Here is an 18,199-nt window from a genome sequence, read left to right on the forward strand (position 1 = left end):
CAAAGCTTTGGTTTTTCCAGTAGTCATGTGTAAAGAAAGCTGAGCACCAAAGAATTGATGCTTTTGAACTGTGGTGTTGGAGAAACTCTTGAGAGTCCTTTGGACTGCAAGGAGATCCAACCAGTCCATCCTAAAGGAAATTGATCCTGAATATTCATTGGAAGCACTGATGCTGAAGCTGAAACTCCAATACTTTGGCCACCTGATGTGAAGAATGACTCATTTGAAAAGACCCCAATTCTGGGAAAGACTGAAGGCGGGAGGAGAAGGGGATGACAGAGGATGAGATGGTTGGAGGGCATCCCCGACTCATGGACATGAGTTTCAGTCAGCTCCAGGAGCTGGTGATGGACAGGGAAGCCTAGCGTGCCGCAGGCCATGGGGTTGCAAAGAGTCGGACACGACTGAGTGACTCAACTGAACTGGTCCTCCCATTTCTGGATGTTATAGGGATTCCACGAAGCCAGAGCAGGAAGTCTGGTGGGATCCCAGGGGCCTCTCACCACAACTTACTTCCGTCAGTGAAGCCCCCGCTTCTCAGTGTCACCCACCCCAGGATGCCTTGGAACACTGGAAAAAAAACAAACAAAAAATAAAAACAATACATTGCATTTTTCTGTGCTACCCACTGTTCTAAGACAGTGAAAATGTGTTGGTTACCCTCACAACCCTGAGAGATGAATTCTATGGATATCCCCATTTTACAGATGAGAAAACTGAGGCTCTGTGAGGTTAGATAACCGAATCGTGGGGTCACACAGCTATGAATTAGTGGCACCGGACCTGATCCCAGAGATGGCACTCCAGAACCCCACACCTGCTTGCACCATTCAGCAAGGCCAGCAGCCGGGGAAACAGAGAAGAGTAGGTAGGAGGCCAGGCTGGAAATCAGGACTCAGGGTTCTCGCCTTGGCCCTGGAACCGTGAAGCCAGCAGTCCTCACGCCAGAGGCTTGCCCGTGCCCAGCCTGGGCAGAGATACCGGCCTGGCCCCGGCCTCCTGTCCCTCCCCCGCGGGCGCCTCAGGGCCTGGCGCGCCTGCCCTGTGTAACCTGATCTGCGGCGGGGTTTGGGTCTCGGGCAAGTCACGGTTGTGAAGGCGCTCCGGCGGAGGACTGCGCTCCGCGGTGCGCTCCCAGCCTGCGGCCCCAGCTCCGCTATCCAGCGCACGGGTGCATGGCGCAGAGGCTGGGAGAGCGGGTGCGGGGGCCCACTGAGGCCACCGGGCTCTACCGGGCGGTGCTGCTCCGGTCCGGTAAGTGGCGGCAAGTCTCCCCGGCCCCCCGCCTCCGGGAGAGCGCGAGGAGGGCCCCGCGGGCGCTGCGCTCAGCCTCCGGCTAGCAGGCAGGGCGCCTCGGTCCTTCACTGCTGTGCTTCCCTTCTTGCCTCCCGCCTTTCATTCTTTTTAATCACTTTTGTTTTCCTTTCATTCCTTTCCTCCCTACATTCGTTCTTTTGGGGATCTACTCTCAGATATATTGCTTTATCCTTTTATACAATCCTGTGGTGCGCGCGCACACAAATATACACAGACACTCACCGTTAGATAACTACAAAATTCCTGCACTCGCACAAGCGCGGGAAGGCATTGGTGGGCATGGGAGAACGGATATGGGCAAGACTGGCAGCCGAAAGCAGCACGCGCCAGCTAGGGAAGGGCTTCCACTGTTCTGTGAGGGCAAAGTGTGTGTGTGAGTGAGGGGCGGGAGGGGGGGCGCGGGGGGGACGGCGAGGACATGTTCCAGGAAGGCGAGGAACCAGTTTTCTAGATGTACACATTTAAAGGAGAAAATGACTTGGAAAGAAACACATGATGGTTGTTTTTGAGGATTCGAGGGTGGGTGTTTTTTTCTGTCTTTTTGTCATTTGCAGTAAACACATACTGCTTTTCTACTTAGGACGATAGTTTTTTGTTTTTTTTTTTACTTTAGGAAAATAAAGTAAATGTAATATAGGGTCAGTGTGAAAATAATTTGGAAAATACAAGGATGTGGAAAGAAAAAGAACTCCCGCAGTAAGAGTCTAGGGTGTTTCATTCCTAACTTAGTGCTTGGAGACAGGGGTTCAGAGGAGGTGAAAATCGGTCCCCAGTCGGCTCCCTGCCAGCCAGGCGAGAAGAAAATGTGAAGGGACTTAGGCTCCCGAGGCAGCTACCCTCTGCCTTGGGCAAGGAGCCCACCCCCACCCGGTAGTCCTGGGCGCCCAGCCCTGCAGCGGAAAGCATGGCGAGCAGAACGGTGGACGGTGGGTGCGTGTCCGCAGCAGCGGGGCTTGCCCCGTGCCCTCACGGAGTCTGCTCGGGACTGAGCGTTTCCTACTTAGATGGGCCCCGCCCCGGGGAGATGTCGCCGCGGAGTTACTGCTTGGGAACTTTGAAACAACGGTTCTCTGAGTCCAGAAGCACGGTCTGGCCAAGGTCTGCGGCGCCTTCCGGAAGGGGGGTGGAGGGGCCCAGGGGTGGGTACCTTAAATCTGGCTGAACCCAGAGCAGGAAGAAAGCGATCTCAGAAATTGGAAGAAGCTGATTGCAAACCTCAGCTCCAGGGATTTCCGTACAAGACACCTATTCCGAAGGGCCTCTATCCAGTTCCTGCCTGCTCACTAAGGTGAGGAGAGGGTAGCTCTAATCTGAAGATCTTGTATTCTCTAACCTGGAACCACAGCTATGAGCCTCACTCAAACAGGAACATTTTTCTCCTGGACATATATCCAGAGTGGCAGACATGGGCAGACATGCCAGAGTCGTCCTGGGGCCACAAATGCCCAGTAAGTCAGAGCTGTAAGGGAGGGAGCAGAGGCGGGTCCGCGGGCCTCACAGAGGGAGCACTTGCACCGCGTTAGGCACTGTGCCACTGACTGTCTTCACAGCCCTACGAAGTCACAGCTGTTATCCCCATTTAGTAGATGAGGAGACTGAGGCTCCAGAGCTTACGCAGCATGACCATGGTCCCGCCAGGGGAACTTTTCTATCCCACTAATGTGTAGAAAACACACTCAAACTTTGGTGCATCTACGCCAAGTCTGCACATCTCAGAACAGTCGTCATGCTGAATGACTGCTGTGTGTGTGTTTGCTCAGTCGTGTCTGAGCAAGCCCCTGGACTGTAGCCCGCCAGGCCCCTCTGTCCATGGGATTTCCCAGGCAAGAGTCCTGCAGCCGGTTGCCATTTCCTCTTCCAAGGGATCTTCCTGACCCAAAGGACTGAACTCCCGTCTCTTGTGTCTCTTACACTGGCAGTCAGGTTGGTTACCACTAGCATCATCTGCTGCTAAGTCACTTCAGTCGTGTCCAACTGTGCGACCCCACAGACGGCAGCCCACCGGGCTCCCCCATCCCTGGGATTCTCCAGGCAAGAACACTGGGGTGGGTTGCCAGTTCCTTCTCCAATGCATGAAAGTGAAAGTGAACTCACTCAGCCGTGTGCGACCCTCAGCGACCCCATGGACCGCAGCCTTCCAGGCTCCTCCATCCATGGGATTTTCCAGGCAAGAGTAGTGGAGTGGGGTGCCATTGCCTTCTCCGACTAGCATCATCTGGGAAGCCCTAAATGATTGCTGGTCACTAGCTATTGCCACTCTCTGCCAAATGCTGTAGATTGCCGTCATCAACTTCATTGATTCACTCAGCTAGTGTGTACTGACCACTGTTATACACTAGGCCCTGTGAAAGGCCCAGGCATGTGCTGATACACAGAGAAGTCCCTCCTTTCAGGGAGGTAAGTGGTATTAAGCTCTATTTTAAACATGAGGGAACTGAGGCTCAGAAGGTAACATGACTTGTCTAGGGTCACACAGCCAGTCAAGGGTGGGAGCTGAGATTCTAACCCAGGGCCATGTGCCTCCGGGGCCACTGCTCTAGCCGTATCCCACAAGGAAGACATAAGGGTTGGGGGTGAGGAGCCAACTGGGCCATTGAGTGAAAGAGGCAAGAGCCCCCTCCTGTTAGAAGCACCCCCCCCACCCCCGCCACCGAGGACCGGTATGATAGGATCAAACCCATTTTCATTTACACCAGCCTCAAGTAATGTAATACTTATAGAAAATGTCTCATGTCAAATTATTTGAAAATAATTTCTCAGTATTAGAGTAAAAGAGGCTCATCACGGATATTCTGGAAAATCAAGAATGAGGACGGGGAAGGCTCACCCACAATCCCACTAGCTGTAAAGCAGCCGCTGGCAATCTAGGGGCAGTCTCCTGGTCTTCGCTGTGTGAGATTTGTGTGTGGTTGTGAGCTTCATGTTGCTGAGCTTTACAGACTCTAGTTTTAATCCCATCTTTCTTCACTTGCATAAATATCTTCTATCTTCCTGTTTCTAAGTGGGCTAGTTGAGATGAGAGCTACCACTCTGGAAGCCTGCCGCTATGGCAGGTGCCGTGTGCAGCGGTTCCTGTGCCATGCCCCCCTTATTCCCCCAAAGAACGTCTGCCCCAGTTTAGAGATGGGGAAGCAGAAAGTTGAAGGTCACCGAGCTGCCCAACAGTGGAGCCAGGATTGGTATCTGGGTCAACACCAGGGCCCATGTTCTTAACCACTGAGCTGGAAAGGGTCACCTGTGGGGAACAACTTATGCTTGGCCATGCCTGGTAAGTGAGGCAGTGCTGGAGTAAGGGTCCACCTGAGGCTCTTCTCCTGCCTGGAGCTCAGCCCAGGTTCCTGCGAGGCAGGGCAGCGTCTCTGCGGCATGGACGGAGGGACACCTTCCCAGATGCCCATGGATGTCAGCATCTGTGCTTCTCTGCACCCAGATGATGGTCATCGTCTTCACTGCTGCCTGCCAAGCAAGGCTGCCAGGTAAAATAGTTAAAATGGTTACATTTGAATCTCAGATACACAATGAATAATATTTTAGTGCAAATATGTCCCAAATATTGTATGGGTTTGCTAATCTGAAATTCAAATTTAACTGGACCTGCTGTATGGGTTTTTTGTCTTTTTTTTTACACATATATACATTCCTTTTTAAAAAAATTATTTTCCATTATGGTTTATCCCAGGAGATTGGATACAGTTCCCTGGGCTATAGAGTAGGACCTCATTGTTCATCCATTCCATATGTAACGGTTTGCATCTGGTGACCCCAGCTCCCAGCTGGTCACGCGCCCTCCAGCCCTCCCGCTTGGCAGCTGTAGGTCTGGTCTCTGTGTGGGTCTGTGTCTGTTTTGTAGACACGTTCGTCTGTGTCACAGTTTCGATTCCACATGCAAGTGACACCGTGCGGTGCTTGTCTTTCTCCCTCTGACTGACTTCACCTCGTGTGCTGATCTCTAGTTGCAGCTGTGCTGCTGCAGACGGCATGCTTGCTTTCTTTTTTATGGCCGAGTAGTATTCCATCGCATATACGTACCGCATCTTCTTCATCTGTTCATCTGTGGATGGGCATTTTCATGTCTTGGCTGTCATGAATAGTGCTGCTATGAACACAGGGGTGCATGTATCTTTTTGAATTATAGCTTTGTCTGGATATATGCCCAGGAGTGGGGTTGCTGGATCACATGGTAATTCTATTTTTAGTTTTCTGAGGAATCTCCATACTGTTTTCCACAGTGGCTACATCAACTTATATTCCCACTCAGTGTAGGATTCTCTTTTCTCGACATCCTCGCCAGCATTTGTTATTTACAGACTTTTTAATGACAGCCATTATGATCAGTGCGAGGTGATACCTCATGGTAGTTTGATTTGCGTGTCTCTAATAATTAGTGATGCTGAGCATCTTTCATGTGCCTACTGGTCATCCGTATGTCATCTTTGGAGAAATGTCTTAGCTTAGCAGTCCCCAGCCTTTTTGGCATGAGGGGCCGGTTTTGTGGAAGACAGTTTTTCCATGGGTAGGGGAGGAACTGTTCAGGCAGTAATGTGAGCTATAGGGAGGGGCAGATGAAGCTTCACTTGATCAGCCTGCTGCTCACCCTCCTGAGGTGCAACCCGGTCCCTACAGGTCCGAGGCCTGGGAGTTGGGGGCCCGTCTTTGATTTTCTGCCCATTTTTCAGCTGGGCTGTTTATTGTTGTTGAGTTGTGTGAGCTGTTTGCATATTTTGGAGATTAAGTCCTTGTCAGTTACATCACTTGCAAATATTTTCTCCCATTCTGTAGGTTGTTTTTTTTCTGCTTTTTTTTTAAATGGTTTCCTTTGCTTCCGAAAAGCTTTTAATTAGCTTCGTCTCCCCACCCCCCCTTAATTTCTATTGCTTTGGGAAACTGACCTTAAGACAACATTGGTACTACTTCTGTCAGAGAATGTTTTTGCCTGTGATCTCTCCAAAGAGTTTTATGGTATCGTGTCTTAGGTTTAAGTCTTTAAGCCATTTTGAGTTCATTTTTGTGCATGGTCTGAGGGTATGTTCTAACTTCATTGATTTACACATGTTGGGATGCTGCATTTTTGTTGGCTATCATACACTTGGCAGCCCCATTGCCAGGCATCATGGAAGTTTGCTTGGCTTGATAACCCGTGGTCTGTCCTGGTTCCCCTCGACACACAGACACACACTCTCACATCCCCTCTCTGGTATCTGAGTCCACTGTCCGTATTTTGTCTGGCTGCAAGTGAGTTAAAATATGCTGGAGGTCCGGGGTCCCTCCGGGTCCTTCTGCAGCTAAGAGACCAGATTCAGCACGCCTAACTGCGGCTGGGTTGAGAGCCAGCTTTCTGAAACAAGCCCCTCAGTTCTTCCCCCTCCCTCCCGCTTTCCTGTTTTCATGCTTCAGTCCCTCCACAGGGTACATTCTTCCTGGTTCAAACTTGTTGTAAAGGCGACTCTCATTCCTTTTATAATCTCTCCAGGGATCCCATGACAAGCTTTTCTGCCAGTACAGCTTCTGCTGCCATGTCCTTTCAGCGGAGCAGGTTGGGGGTCAGGGTGGTGGGGGTGCGTCGGGGGGAGGTTGGATCCTAAGGCTGTTCTGTGGGTGGCTTCTCAGACACCTCACTGAGGCCTTGAAAGGGGGCCTTGGCGATTTAGACTGAATACAGAGCTGAGGAAGTTTGCAGTTGCCATGGAAACTTCTTGTCTGGTGTTTGTGGGCTCAGATAAGCTGTTCCAGACGTCTGTCTGCTTGGGGGTGGGGGTGGGGGTCAAAAAAATCAAAGGAAAGGGGGTTTTTGGAGTTTTTAGTGCAAGCAATGGCAACCTGCTCCAGTAGTCTTGCCTGGAAAATCCCATGGAAAATCCCAGAGGAGCCTGGTAGGCTGCAGTCCATGGGGTCTCGAAGAGTCGGACATGACTGAGCGACTTGACTTTCACTTTTCACTTTCATGCATTGGAGAAGGCAATGGCAACCCACTCCAGTACTCTTGCCTGGAAACTCCCATGGATGGAGGAGCCTGGTGGGCTGCAGTCCATGGGGTCGCTAAGAGTCGGACACAACTGAGTTATTACTTCACTTTCACTTTTCACTTTCATGCATCGGAGAAGGAAATGGCAACCCACTCCAGTGTTCTTGCCTGGAGAATCCCAGGGACGGGGCAGCCTGGTGGGCTGCCGTCTACGGGGTCGCCAGCCCGCTACAGATGTAGGAAAATTCCTCAGCTCCCACTCATGACTGCCTCTCCTGGCCTTAGACTAGTGAAAGTGTTAGTTACTCAGTTGTATCCGACTCTTTGTGACCCCACGGACTGTTCCTCACGCTACCTTGGTGGCTCAGATAGGTCTTCACTACCCACCTTCTTTTTAGCTCATTTGTTTCCCAAGAAAACAGATTTCAGAGGGACAAGAAGGGGAGTGTGGGAGAGGTGTGCTCACCCTGTGAAATCCCCCTAAGGTCCTCCATGAGACTGAGTAAAAACTCCAGTCCCCAGGCCCCTGTATTTTGGAGTCTGGCTGTATGGGAGAATGGGAAAGCCACACAGACCAAGGCAGGAGGTAGCACCTTGGGTTGAATCTGGCCACTGCCTGGAGTACACTCTTAACAGGCTCATTTGACCAAAAGGCCTCTATTTTTCAGTATGTAAAATGTACATGACTGAACCAGATGTGAATTTTAACTATGGTTGGAAAAGGTTGCTCTTTTTCCATAGTTTTCATCTTGATTTTTTTTTCTGAGAATAAAGGCAATATATGCTTTTTTTTTTCAGGCATAAACATTACAGAAATACTGGGACAAAAGAGAAAGGCCTATAATTTTATGCTGCAGAATAGTGGTTCTCAGACTCTCGAATATAAACAGACTCCCAGGGGAACTTGCTAAAATTCCAGATTCCTAGGCCCCTCCCTCTTAGGTTCTAATACAGAAATCCAGAAACCTGGCCCAGTAGTTTGACTGTAACACTCGTGCCCAGTGAAGGCTAGTAATGACATCTGAGGTACGTTGGTCTAGAGCTGACCTCTGTTAACAGTTGGGTGTATATGCCTGCAGGTCGGTTCTCTGTGCACACACTAACTTTATCTTGGAGGGGGAAAAGAGGAATCGGACTAGGTATGATGTTGCCCTTTGATTTTTCACCAAATATGCAGTAGACATGTTTCTTTAGGTTAATCAATAAATATGGTATTGATGGCATCTCATTGTAAGACGTAGCATAATTTCTTACCGATGAGGTATGGCTTGGGAAATGGTGGCTGTTGACTTCACACAGTTACATGCTCACACGTGTGTGCACACACACAGCAAGGCGGTGCTGTCCCAAGTTCAGGGATATCCACATCTCTGGTGTCTGCAAGTCAGCAGTAGGGCTGAGCAGCTGGTACGGGCACAGGATACGGTGAGAGAGACTGAGGGGTCTGCACACAGGCTGGACTGGAAGAAGCACTTTAGTGGAGGAAGTACGGTGGGTCCCAACTGCCTGGGGAAAAGGCACGCAACCTGAGGGCGGAGGCGAGGGGGAGGGTGTTTTCTGCCCGACTGTCCTTGGCTCTCAATTGCTCTGGTGCTGCCATCAGAAGCCTCTGATAAAGGGAACACACAGTGGGGCTGGACGGCCGCAGCCAGCTCCCCGGGGCTGAGATGGGCTGGGGGTGTCTCTGCCCCGGGCGGTGAGCAGACACTCAGCAGGTCCTCCTGCCCAGCATCCGTGTTGCTCGTCACTTGTCAGAGGACACTGTGGGCCCTGGGAAGTGCCACCACCAATACTAGTTGTCTGCACAGGGGACATGTGGGGAGGACCAGTGACAGCGAAGAGTGGTGGGACAAGAACCTGGTTAGTGTCTCCCAGCGACAGATCTCATCAACAGCAGGATGGGAAGCTGGGAGAGGCGCCACTCACGGGGACGTTAAGAAACAATTAGGAAGGAGAGATAAAAGGAATGCGTCTTGATTCCAGAAGATTGTTTAACACGGGCAAATCTGGGACCCTGTAAGTTGACCTGGCTCCAGAATGGTGGTCTGGCCAAAGCTCCCAGGACACGCAGGCTGCCTGCCCCCACTTGCTTCTGGCTCACTCACGCCCAGCCTCCACGCCAGTGGCCGCCTTGCATTCTACCCTGGAGCCTCTGCGCTACCTGTCCTCACTTTGGGATGCTCTCCTCCCCACCACTCCAGCCTCCTGAAAATGTCACATCCCCACTCTCCACCCTTCCTGAGGTCCCGAGCCTTCCCCTCTATCTTGCCCAGGCTTGCATTCATCAGAATGTTCACTGCAGCTTGACATTTTCTTGTTTGTGTCATTTTTTGGTCTGAACCGCACCTTGAAAGCAAGTTACCTGAGCACAAGGATATGGTCTCCTTTATACTGTACCTCCGGCACTGAGCAGTGGCAGGAACACAGTAGGTACTCAATAAATGTTGGTTACCTGAGTAACACAGGCCAAAGAGGATCAAAGTGCATTTTGTTAAGAGTTTATTTATAATATTGTGTTAGCTTTGTTGTACAGCAGAAACTACCACAATATTGTAAAGCAACTGTACTCCAATTAAAAAACAGATAATATGTTAGTTTCAGGTGTACAGTTGAGATTCAGTTTTATATATATATATATATGACTGCATATACATACACACATATATAAATCTATTCTTTTGCAGGTAGTTTTCCATTCTTATTACAAGATACTGAATATCGTTCCTGTATTATATAGTGAAACTTTGCTGTTTATTCATTCTATATACAGTAATGTGTATCTGTTAGTCCCGTACTCCAAATCTGTCCCTCCCCGCCACCTCCTTTGGTAACCATAATTTTCTTCTGTGTCTGAGAGTCAGTAAGTCCATTTGTGTTATTTTTTCAGATTCCACATTTAAGTGATACAATATAATATTTGCCTTTCTCTGACGGACTCCAGTTAGTATGTAATCTCTAGGACCATCCATGTTGCTGCAAATCACAGTGTTTTTTGAATTATTGGAGTGTAGTGGATTTACAATGTTGTGTTAGTTTCAGGTGTAGAGCAAAGTGACTCAGTTGCACATAAACCCAGAGCCGCCTTTTTCTTCAGATTCTTTTCCCATTAGGCCATTAGAGCACTGATAGAGTGCCCTGTGCTTTACAGCAGGCTTTACCGGTCATCTGTTTTATGTATACTAGTGTGTGCGTTTCCATCCTCGTCTTTGCATTTATCCCTCCCTCACCCGCTAAATGTGTCTTACACATTTGTGACTTGGCTTCTGTTCTGTAGGTCTGTCTGCACCGTGGTTCTGGCTCCACCCCATAAAGTGCCGTCACGTCTGCCTCTGTGTCTGGCTCGCTTCGCTCAGTGTGACAGTCCCCAGGCCCACCCCTGTGGCTGCAGATGGCGTTCCTTTATTTTCACGGCTGAGTAATAGTCCCTTGTGTTATGCACCACATCTTCTCTCTCCATTCCTCTGGCAGTGGACCTTTCTTCTCTTTTTGTTGCCATGGGAAACAATTTCATCGTCTCAATTTCTCTTTCCGATCTTTCCTTGCTAGCCTCTGATGATGGACATTCAGGGTTTCTTCCACGTTGTGGGTATTGTAAATAGTACTGCAGCAAACACTGGACTGCATGTGTCTTGTTAAAAAATGATCAGAAGTTAGTCTATGGAAGTTATGGAGGACAGAAGTTGGAAATCATTTGTGTCCTAGAAATAAATGAGTTTTCATAAATATTCATGTGATTCTCATCAGATAAAAAGGCACAGTGTATTTATAATTGAATTCACTGTATCGTGGATGTTATTCCTGCCTGAAGAGAACTTCCGGTTTGTTTAGGTATTAGTGAAAACCAAAATATTAAAATTTTTGCTTAAGTGTAACACCCCTACAGTTAAGTGCACAAATCTTACATGGTCAGCTTGATGTATTTTTTAAAATGGAATTCACCTGCATTAACACTGATTAACACTATGCAATCAGTACCCACTATTCTGACTCCAATCACCACGTGTTCTCTGTGTTGAAATGTATATAAATAGAATCACTGAGTATGTATTCTCTTGTGGCATCTGACTCTCAACATCCTTTTTTCCATGAGGCATCCATTGTTGGGGCAATCTGAGTGCAGGCTGGAAAAGAATTTCCAGACACAGTATTGCAGAGGGGAGTGAATTTATTAGGAACAAAGAGCAGAGACAATGTGGGCATGGCAAGTGCAGCGGGCTGACCTGACAGGCCAGGGAGAGTCCACGGTTCTCCTGAGTTAACAGCCAATTTTGTGAGTTTATAGGCTCAAGACAAAGAAAATTCCTGCTGGAAGGCTAGCATTAGGTGATTGGTTAGGGGGCTAATAGCATTTACTGGAGTGGGCATATTTGCCAATTTGAGTCAGGAACCTTGTCATGGATGATCAGGGGCTTTTGGCAATGGTTACAAAGGGACTCAAACAGCTTTGGAGGTGTCCTTGGTTCCGGGCTCCGCTTCTGCGGTCTTGGTACAGGGACTCGCACCTTGGCCTGGGGCAGGGCTCCACATCCATGTTTTTGTAACAATAGTTTACTCTTTCTTTATTGTTTTGTAGGGTTCCATTTGTGAAGATATCACTTTATGCTCCTTCTGTGTGGGTTAAGGTTTTCTTGCCCTTTCGGAGGTCAGAGGTCAGAGGTCTTCGGCCAGCATTCAGTGATGTTCTCTGCCAGTCACTGCACTTGTATCTCTGATGTATTTGTGGAGATGGGTGAGCTCCATAGCCTACCTTCCGCAATCTGGATTCTGCTTTTATTTATTTTGCATTGGGAGACTAAGACAGTCTTGCCACAATTGATGTCAGAGAACGTTTTGCCGATGTTCTTTTCTGTGAGTTTTTTTGGTACTTTATGTTGGGTCTGTTTTGTGCTTCAGTCTTTAAGCCATTTTGAGTCTGTCTTTGTGGACGGTTCTCCTTCAAACTCCCCTCCCATCCAGGCAGCCACATAACACTGAGCAGGTCCTAGTCGATTATCCAGTTTAAACACAGCCCTGTGTACACGTCCATCCCAAACTCCCTAACTATCCCTTCCCTCCATCCTCCCTGCCCTTCTCTCCAGCAACCAAACGTTCATTCTCTTAAGTCTGTGAGTCTGTTTCTGTAAGTTCATTCATATCATTTCTTTTTGGATCCTACACCTCAGGGATGTCATACGATAGTTCTTCTCTGGCTGATTTACTTCACTTGGTATGATGATGTCTGAGTCCGTCCATGTTCCTGCAAATGGCAAGGAATCAACAGATTTCTGCATGTCCGCCTTGCATCCTGCTACTTTGATGGGTTCAGCTGATCAGTTCTGACCCTTTTGTGTGGAATCTGTAGGGCTATCTATATTATGTCACCTGTATGTGATGAATTTACCTCTTCCCTTCTGATTTGGATGCTTTGTATTTCTTTTTCTTGCCTGATTGTGATGGCTAGGACTTCCAATACCATGCTGAATAGAAGTGGTGAGAGTGGGCATCCTTGTCTTGTTCCAGGTTTTAGTGGGAGGGCTTTCAGCTTTTCACTGTTGAGTATTATGCTGAGTTTGTCATCGATGGCTTTTATCATTGAGCTATGTTCCCTCTGTACCCACTTCGCTGAGAATTTTCATCATGAACGCGTGTTGAATTTGATCAAATGCTTTTTCTGCCTCTACTGAAGTGATCCGATGGTTTCTGTCCTTTGTTGATATGGGGTACCACACTGATCAGTTTGCATATGTTGACCCATCCTTGTGAACCTGGAATGGATCCAACTTAATCATAGTGTATGATCCTTTTATGAACTGTTGGATTCAGTTTGCTAATATTTTACCGAAGCAAAATTGCATTTTTAATGCTGGCATTCATGCTGGATGTATGCCCTGGGTCTAATCACTTCCCAACCCACCCAGACTCTTCACGAGAAAGTAGAGGTGGGAAGAGGGCCAAGTTTAAGTGGAGGTCAGCTTCCTCACTAGGGGATTAAGGAATGACAACACAGGCTAGAAAACACGCTCACGTTTCACGCGAGCGGATTGTGAAACTAGGAGAATGCCTGTTATCTGTAAACACCCACACTGGCCTTTGGTAGCTACATATGCTCTTTATTTTCACTCATACACTGACTCCTTGAGACGAGACCTTCGGAGCACAGACCCCACCAGGGACGGCGCTGCACGCCATTCACACCGAGTCCAGCTCTCTCCGCAGGAAAAGTCCTCCTTGCCGCGCACTGACCGCCTGCTTCCCGGTGTCAGCTCATCTGTGTTTCTTCTCAACCACTGCTGTTTTCCACACTTGACAGGCAGAAACCAAGGCTCAGGGGTTGCCGACCGGCTGCCCAAGGGGCTCATGCCGGGCTGAGCAGGGGCGAACACCAGGGCTGGTCTGGCCCAGAGCTGGTCAGCGTCCACTCACCCACCTCCCCTGGGCGCCATCCTGTGGCTCCCCACTGAGGTTCAGGGCACTGAGGAAGCACCAAGGATGGAGTTGTTGGCCTGTACGTGGGTGACTGGAGTTGATGCAGCCTAGTTTCCCCTCCTTTGCACCAACAGCCGCTTTCCCCTGGGGAGTCGCGCCGGGCAGCAGGAAGCCTGCACCCCCCACCCCCACCAGGTCAGGGAGGTGCCAGAAGGCATTCTGGCTGACCCTCCTTCAGAAACAAGGGAAATGCCTGTGCCTGAGCCACGCCGCTCAGAACAAAGCTTAGTGTGTCCTTGCCCCTCAACGATCTGACCAAATCGATACTTATTTGCGCCTGCCTCCCCGGCAGTGGGGCTCGGACACAGTGTTCCGCATGGAGGAAGTGGCCGAGCACCAAGTGTAATACCCGTTACTATAGTAACAGTTCCTTTCTAATGATACCAGAATAAACAGGAACGCAGAGCCGCCTCCCTCGCTGGCTCTCTTCATCCCCAGGGCTTGACGAACCGCCCTGTGGAGGCGGCCCCTCCTGGCTCACCCGGGACTCTGGTGGAGCGAGGACCAGCAGCGCTGCGCTCGGAAGTTCTCTTCCCAAGGACACGGGCTCAGCTGAGGAGTAAGACCGGCTCTCTTCTGTCCCCCGTGCTGCTGAGCTGGGGTGCGGTGCCAAGAAGGGGTGTGGCGGGGTAAGGAGGGCAGCCTCCCAGCGCCAGGGAGGCCGGCAGGGGGGCAGAGCTCTTGGAGCCCAGGTACCACACTCTGCGAGATGACGCGGGTGCCTCTGGGCACCTGGGTTTGGGAAAGGGCTCGGAGAGGCTGTGCAGGGAGCGCTCGGATGCAGCCTCCCCCGCGCCCCGCTCTGGCTGATCTCTGTCTTCCGAATGCTCAGATGCCTCTGAGTTCATGCGTGGTATGACCTCGCAGCAGCTGTAGTTCTCTTGAGAACTGACAGGTCAGAAGCCAGCCGAGACGGCCCCAGGCAGACAGCTCAGCTCAGGCTCCGGAGCCTTCACTTGCTGGCCGTGTGATCTGGGAAAGACCCCTCAGCCTCAGTGTCTTCATTGGCACAAAGGGGTCTCAAGAGCACCACCTCCTCAGTCCGTCGTAAGGATTTCATGAGGTGCGGCCGCTGCGCGCAGCTCGTGGCACAGGGTGAGGGCACGGCCGTGCGTTGCCCACCTGGGTTTGGCTTCAGCACTTTGCAGTGTGAGGCAAGGCTGGTACTGGGCCAGGAATCAGGGGGCTATGGGGTCGGGTGCGTCACTTTTCTGAACTGCTGCTAAACCCAGCGGTTTCCCCGCTGTGGGGCAGCCCCGGTACCTGCATCTCTGGCCAGCTTGGACGCTGAGTGGCTCTTCGCCCCACTGGTGGTAAGTCCTGCCAGGATCCCCCCGCCAGAGGCACTGGTCAAGTGGGGTGGCTGGCATCATGCCACTGGTGGGCCGACACTGCGCCTTGATCAACTGCACAGGACTCTCCACCCCCCTCGCTAAGGACCTTCCACGTCCAGCCCTGGCCTCTGCTATGGAACTGATTCGAAACCCTGTGTGCCCACCAGACCATCTCACAAACGAGGTCACGGGAGACGCAAGCAGAATGCTGAGGAAGTTTGTCTTGAGCCAGTTTGGTTGGGGGAGGCTGCGTCCTAGTGATCCAGCCGCTCTGGCGGGGGCTTCCAGGCATGGGGGCGGGGGGCTGGAAGTGTGGAGGAGGCCCCCAGATATGCCACGCTGTGGCTGCAGGTCAGGGAAATACAAATGGGCACTCTATCCACTGGGAGGAAAGAGGTACGAAGGTTCGGAAATGCGATGGCCACGCTCCTCACTTTCACTGAAAGCCTCTTTCTCCTTGGTCAGTAGTTAATTTCAAAGCTTCCCTTCTCCTCTGCGCGTCCATCCCATGAAACGCGGAACCGAGGAGATCACTGGCTGTGTTGTAAACGCGCCAGCTTGATCAGTAATGAGGAACAAGGGCAGGGGGAGGGAGCGCATAAGAGTGAAGACTCAGACAACACCCCGGGAGGCACGGCCACCAGCTGGACTCTCCTAGCAGCCCAGCGGGGCGCAGACAGGCCGGTGGATTCTGGCTTAAGCCCAGAGCAGTGAGGGCCCGGCCCGGGCTCCCCAGTGGGAGGGTGCAGAGTTCCCCAGTTCGCAGCACCGGTTTCTCACTATCAAAGGGCTCCCACTGCCTCTACTGGGCTCTCCCGAGTGTCCAGAGAGGCAAGGGATGTAAAGCTGCCTGGCTGACCGAGGCGATGCCTTGCACCTGGAAGACACCGCAGTGGCAGAAAGAGCACTGGCTTTGCGGCCCAAAGCTTCTGACTTTGCCATTTATTTTGCGTATCTTTGGACAAGTAGCTTGGCCTCTCTGAGATTCAGTTTTCCCATTTAGAAAATGGGAATAATAAAACAGTACCACTGGCTGCCTCCTGGGGGAGACTGTGAGACCCGAATGCAGGCGAACGAGCCTTCATCAGATGTCAGGTGCTCAACACGGGTCCCCTTGGCGGCGGCGGTAAAGAGCCTGCCTGTCCATGCAGGAGACATGAGCCACGCGGGTTCGATCCCTGACTCAGGAAGATGCCCTAGAGGAGGGCATGGCAACCCACTCCACTATTCTCGCCTGGAGTACCCCGTGGACAGAGGAGCCTCGCGGGCTACAGTTGCAGAGTCTGTCGTTGGCTGCCTCTGCCCCACCTCCACCACTTCAGCCTGTCCAGTCCTCACAGCATCTTGATTGTAGAGAGAAGGGTCCAGGAAGTTAAGTTCCCATCCAAGGTCACAAAGCTGCCAAGCACACCGACTGTAACCAGACCCGCCCCGAAGAGCCAGTCCAACCAGTCAGCTGAAATCACTCAGGCCAAAGCAAAAAAAGCTTTTTTTTTTAAACTCTGTGTTACAAAGTTGTCTATTAGAATCACTTTGGACGCTTTTTATGTCATATTGAACTATACTTACGTTGATTCAATTTCAGGTATGCAACAAAGTGATTTAGTTATACATATATATATACACACACACACACGTGCATTTAAAAAAATTTTTCCCAGTTAGGTTATTACAGAATATTGAACAAAGTTCACTGTGCTATTCGCTAGGTCCTAATTAATTATGTTTTGAATGTAGCAGGGTGTATACACTTATTTCAATTTATCCCTACTCCCCACCTTTACCGGCTGGCGACCATAAGTTTTCTAAGCCTGAATCTGTTTCTGTCAAGAAGTTCATTCCTATTATTTTTTTTAAAGATTCTGCATGTAAACAATATCATATGGTATGTCTTTATCTGACTGTCTTCACTTAGCGTGATAGTCTCCAGGCTGACGCATGTTGCTGGAGATGGCGTGATTCATTTTGATGGCGGAGTGATACTCCCTTGTATTTCTGTGCTACGTCTCCTGGATCCACTCCTCCGTGAAGCGGGCATTTAGGTTCCTTCCATGTCTCGGCTACTGTCGGTAGTGCTGCTGTGAACATTTGGGTGCATACATCTTTCTGAATTACAGTTTCCTTCCCTTTCCCAGGAGTTGGGATTGCTCTTTTTCGTTTTTAAAACTTTTCAGTTTTTTTTTTTTTTTTTGCAGAACTTCCATACTGTTTTCCAATTTACAGTCTGTAAATTGGTACATGCTGTAAGTTGGTACTGTACCAATTTACATGCCACCAACAGTGTAGGAGGGTTCCTTTTTCTCCATACCCTCTGCAGTATTTATCGTTCTCGACTTTTCATGATGACCATTCTGACCAGTGTGAGGTGGGTGTCTCATTATAGTTTTGATTGGTATTTCTCTAATAATCAGTGATGTGCCTCTTCGCCACCTGGATGTCTTTGGAGAAATGTCTATTTAGGTCTTCTGCCCATTTTTTGATTGGCTTGTTTGCTTTTTTGATATTGAGCTGCACGTGCTGTTTGTATATTTTGGAGATCAATTCCTTTTCAGTTCCTTTGCAAATATTTTTTCCCACTCTGTGGGTTGTCTTTTTGTTTTCTTTACAGTTTGCTTTACTGTGCAAAAGGGTTTAAGTTTAATTAGGTCCCATTTGTTTTTACTGTCATCGCTCTAAAGACGGGTTGAAAAAGATACTGCTGTGCTTTACGTCAAACCGTGTCCTGCCTCTGCTTTCCTCTAAGGAAACAGTGTGCTGTCTTACCTTTAGGTCTTTAAGCAATTTCGAGTTTATTTTTGTCTATGGTGTTAACTTCATTCTTTTACACATAGCTGTCTAGGTTTTCCAGCACTGCTTATGAAGATACTTTATTTCAAGAATATTGCATATCCTTGCCGCCTCTGTCGTGTTAGCTCACCGTATCTGTGTGGATTTATTTCTGGTCTTTCTAGCCTGTTCTGTGGGTGTGCATTTGTTTGGGTACCAGTACTGTACTACACTGACTGTAGCCTTGTAGTCTAGCCTGATCAGGGAGTCTGATTTCCTCCTGCTCCATTTTTCTTTCTCAGGATTTCTTAGGGTATTTGGGGTATTTTGTGTTTTCACATAAATTTTAGAACTT

General features: G+C 49.7%; 1 protein-coding gene across 12 annotated transcripts in view; it reads left to right on the forward strand.

Annotated features, from left to right (window-relative positions):
- Positions 1 to 791: 791 nt before the first annotated feature.
- Positions 792 to 18,199, forward strand: part of FAM107A (family with sequence similarity 107 member A) — a 36,425-nt gene continuing 19,017 nt past the window's right edge. The window contains exon 1 of one of the 12 annotated variants that reach the window (XM_069560539.1): positions 792 to 1,254. In XM_069560539.1, coding sequence (XP_069416640.1) covers positions 1,176 to 1,254 — 79 coding nt within the window. In that variant the 5' untranslated portion in view covers positions 792 to 1,175. Of the gene's footprint in view, positions 4,794 to 6,736; positions 6,851 to 13,955; positions 14,374 to 14,427; positions 14,808 to 18,199 lie in introns of those variants that run through there. The other 11 variants (XM_069560540.1, XM_069560548.1, XM_069560549.1 and 8 more) reach the window with 11 other exon arrangements.

The sequence above is a fragment of the Ovis canadensis genome, chromosome 19, assembly GCF_042477335.2.
Source record: "Ovis canadensis isolate MfBH-ARS-UI-01 breed Bighorn chromosome 19, ARS-UI_OviCan_v2, whole genome shotgun sequence".
Classification (NCBI taxonomy): domain Eukaryota; kingdom Metazoa; phylum Chordata; class Mammalia; order Artiodactyla; family Bovidae; genus Ovis; species Ovis canadensis.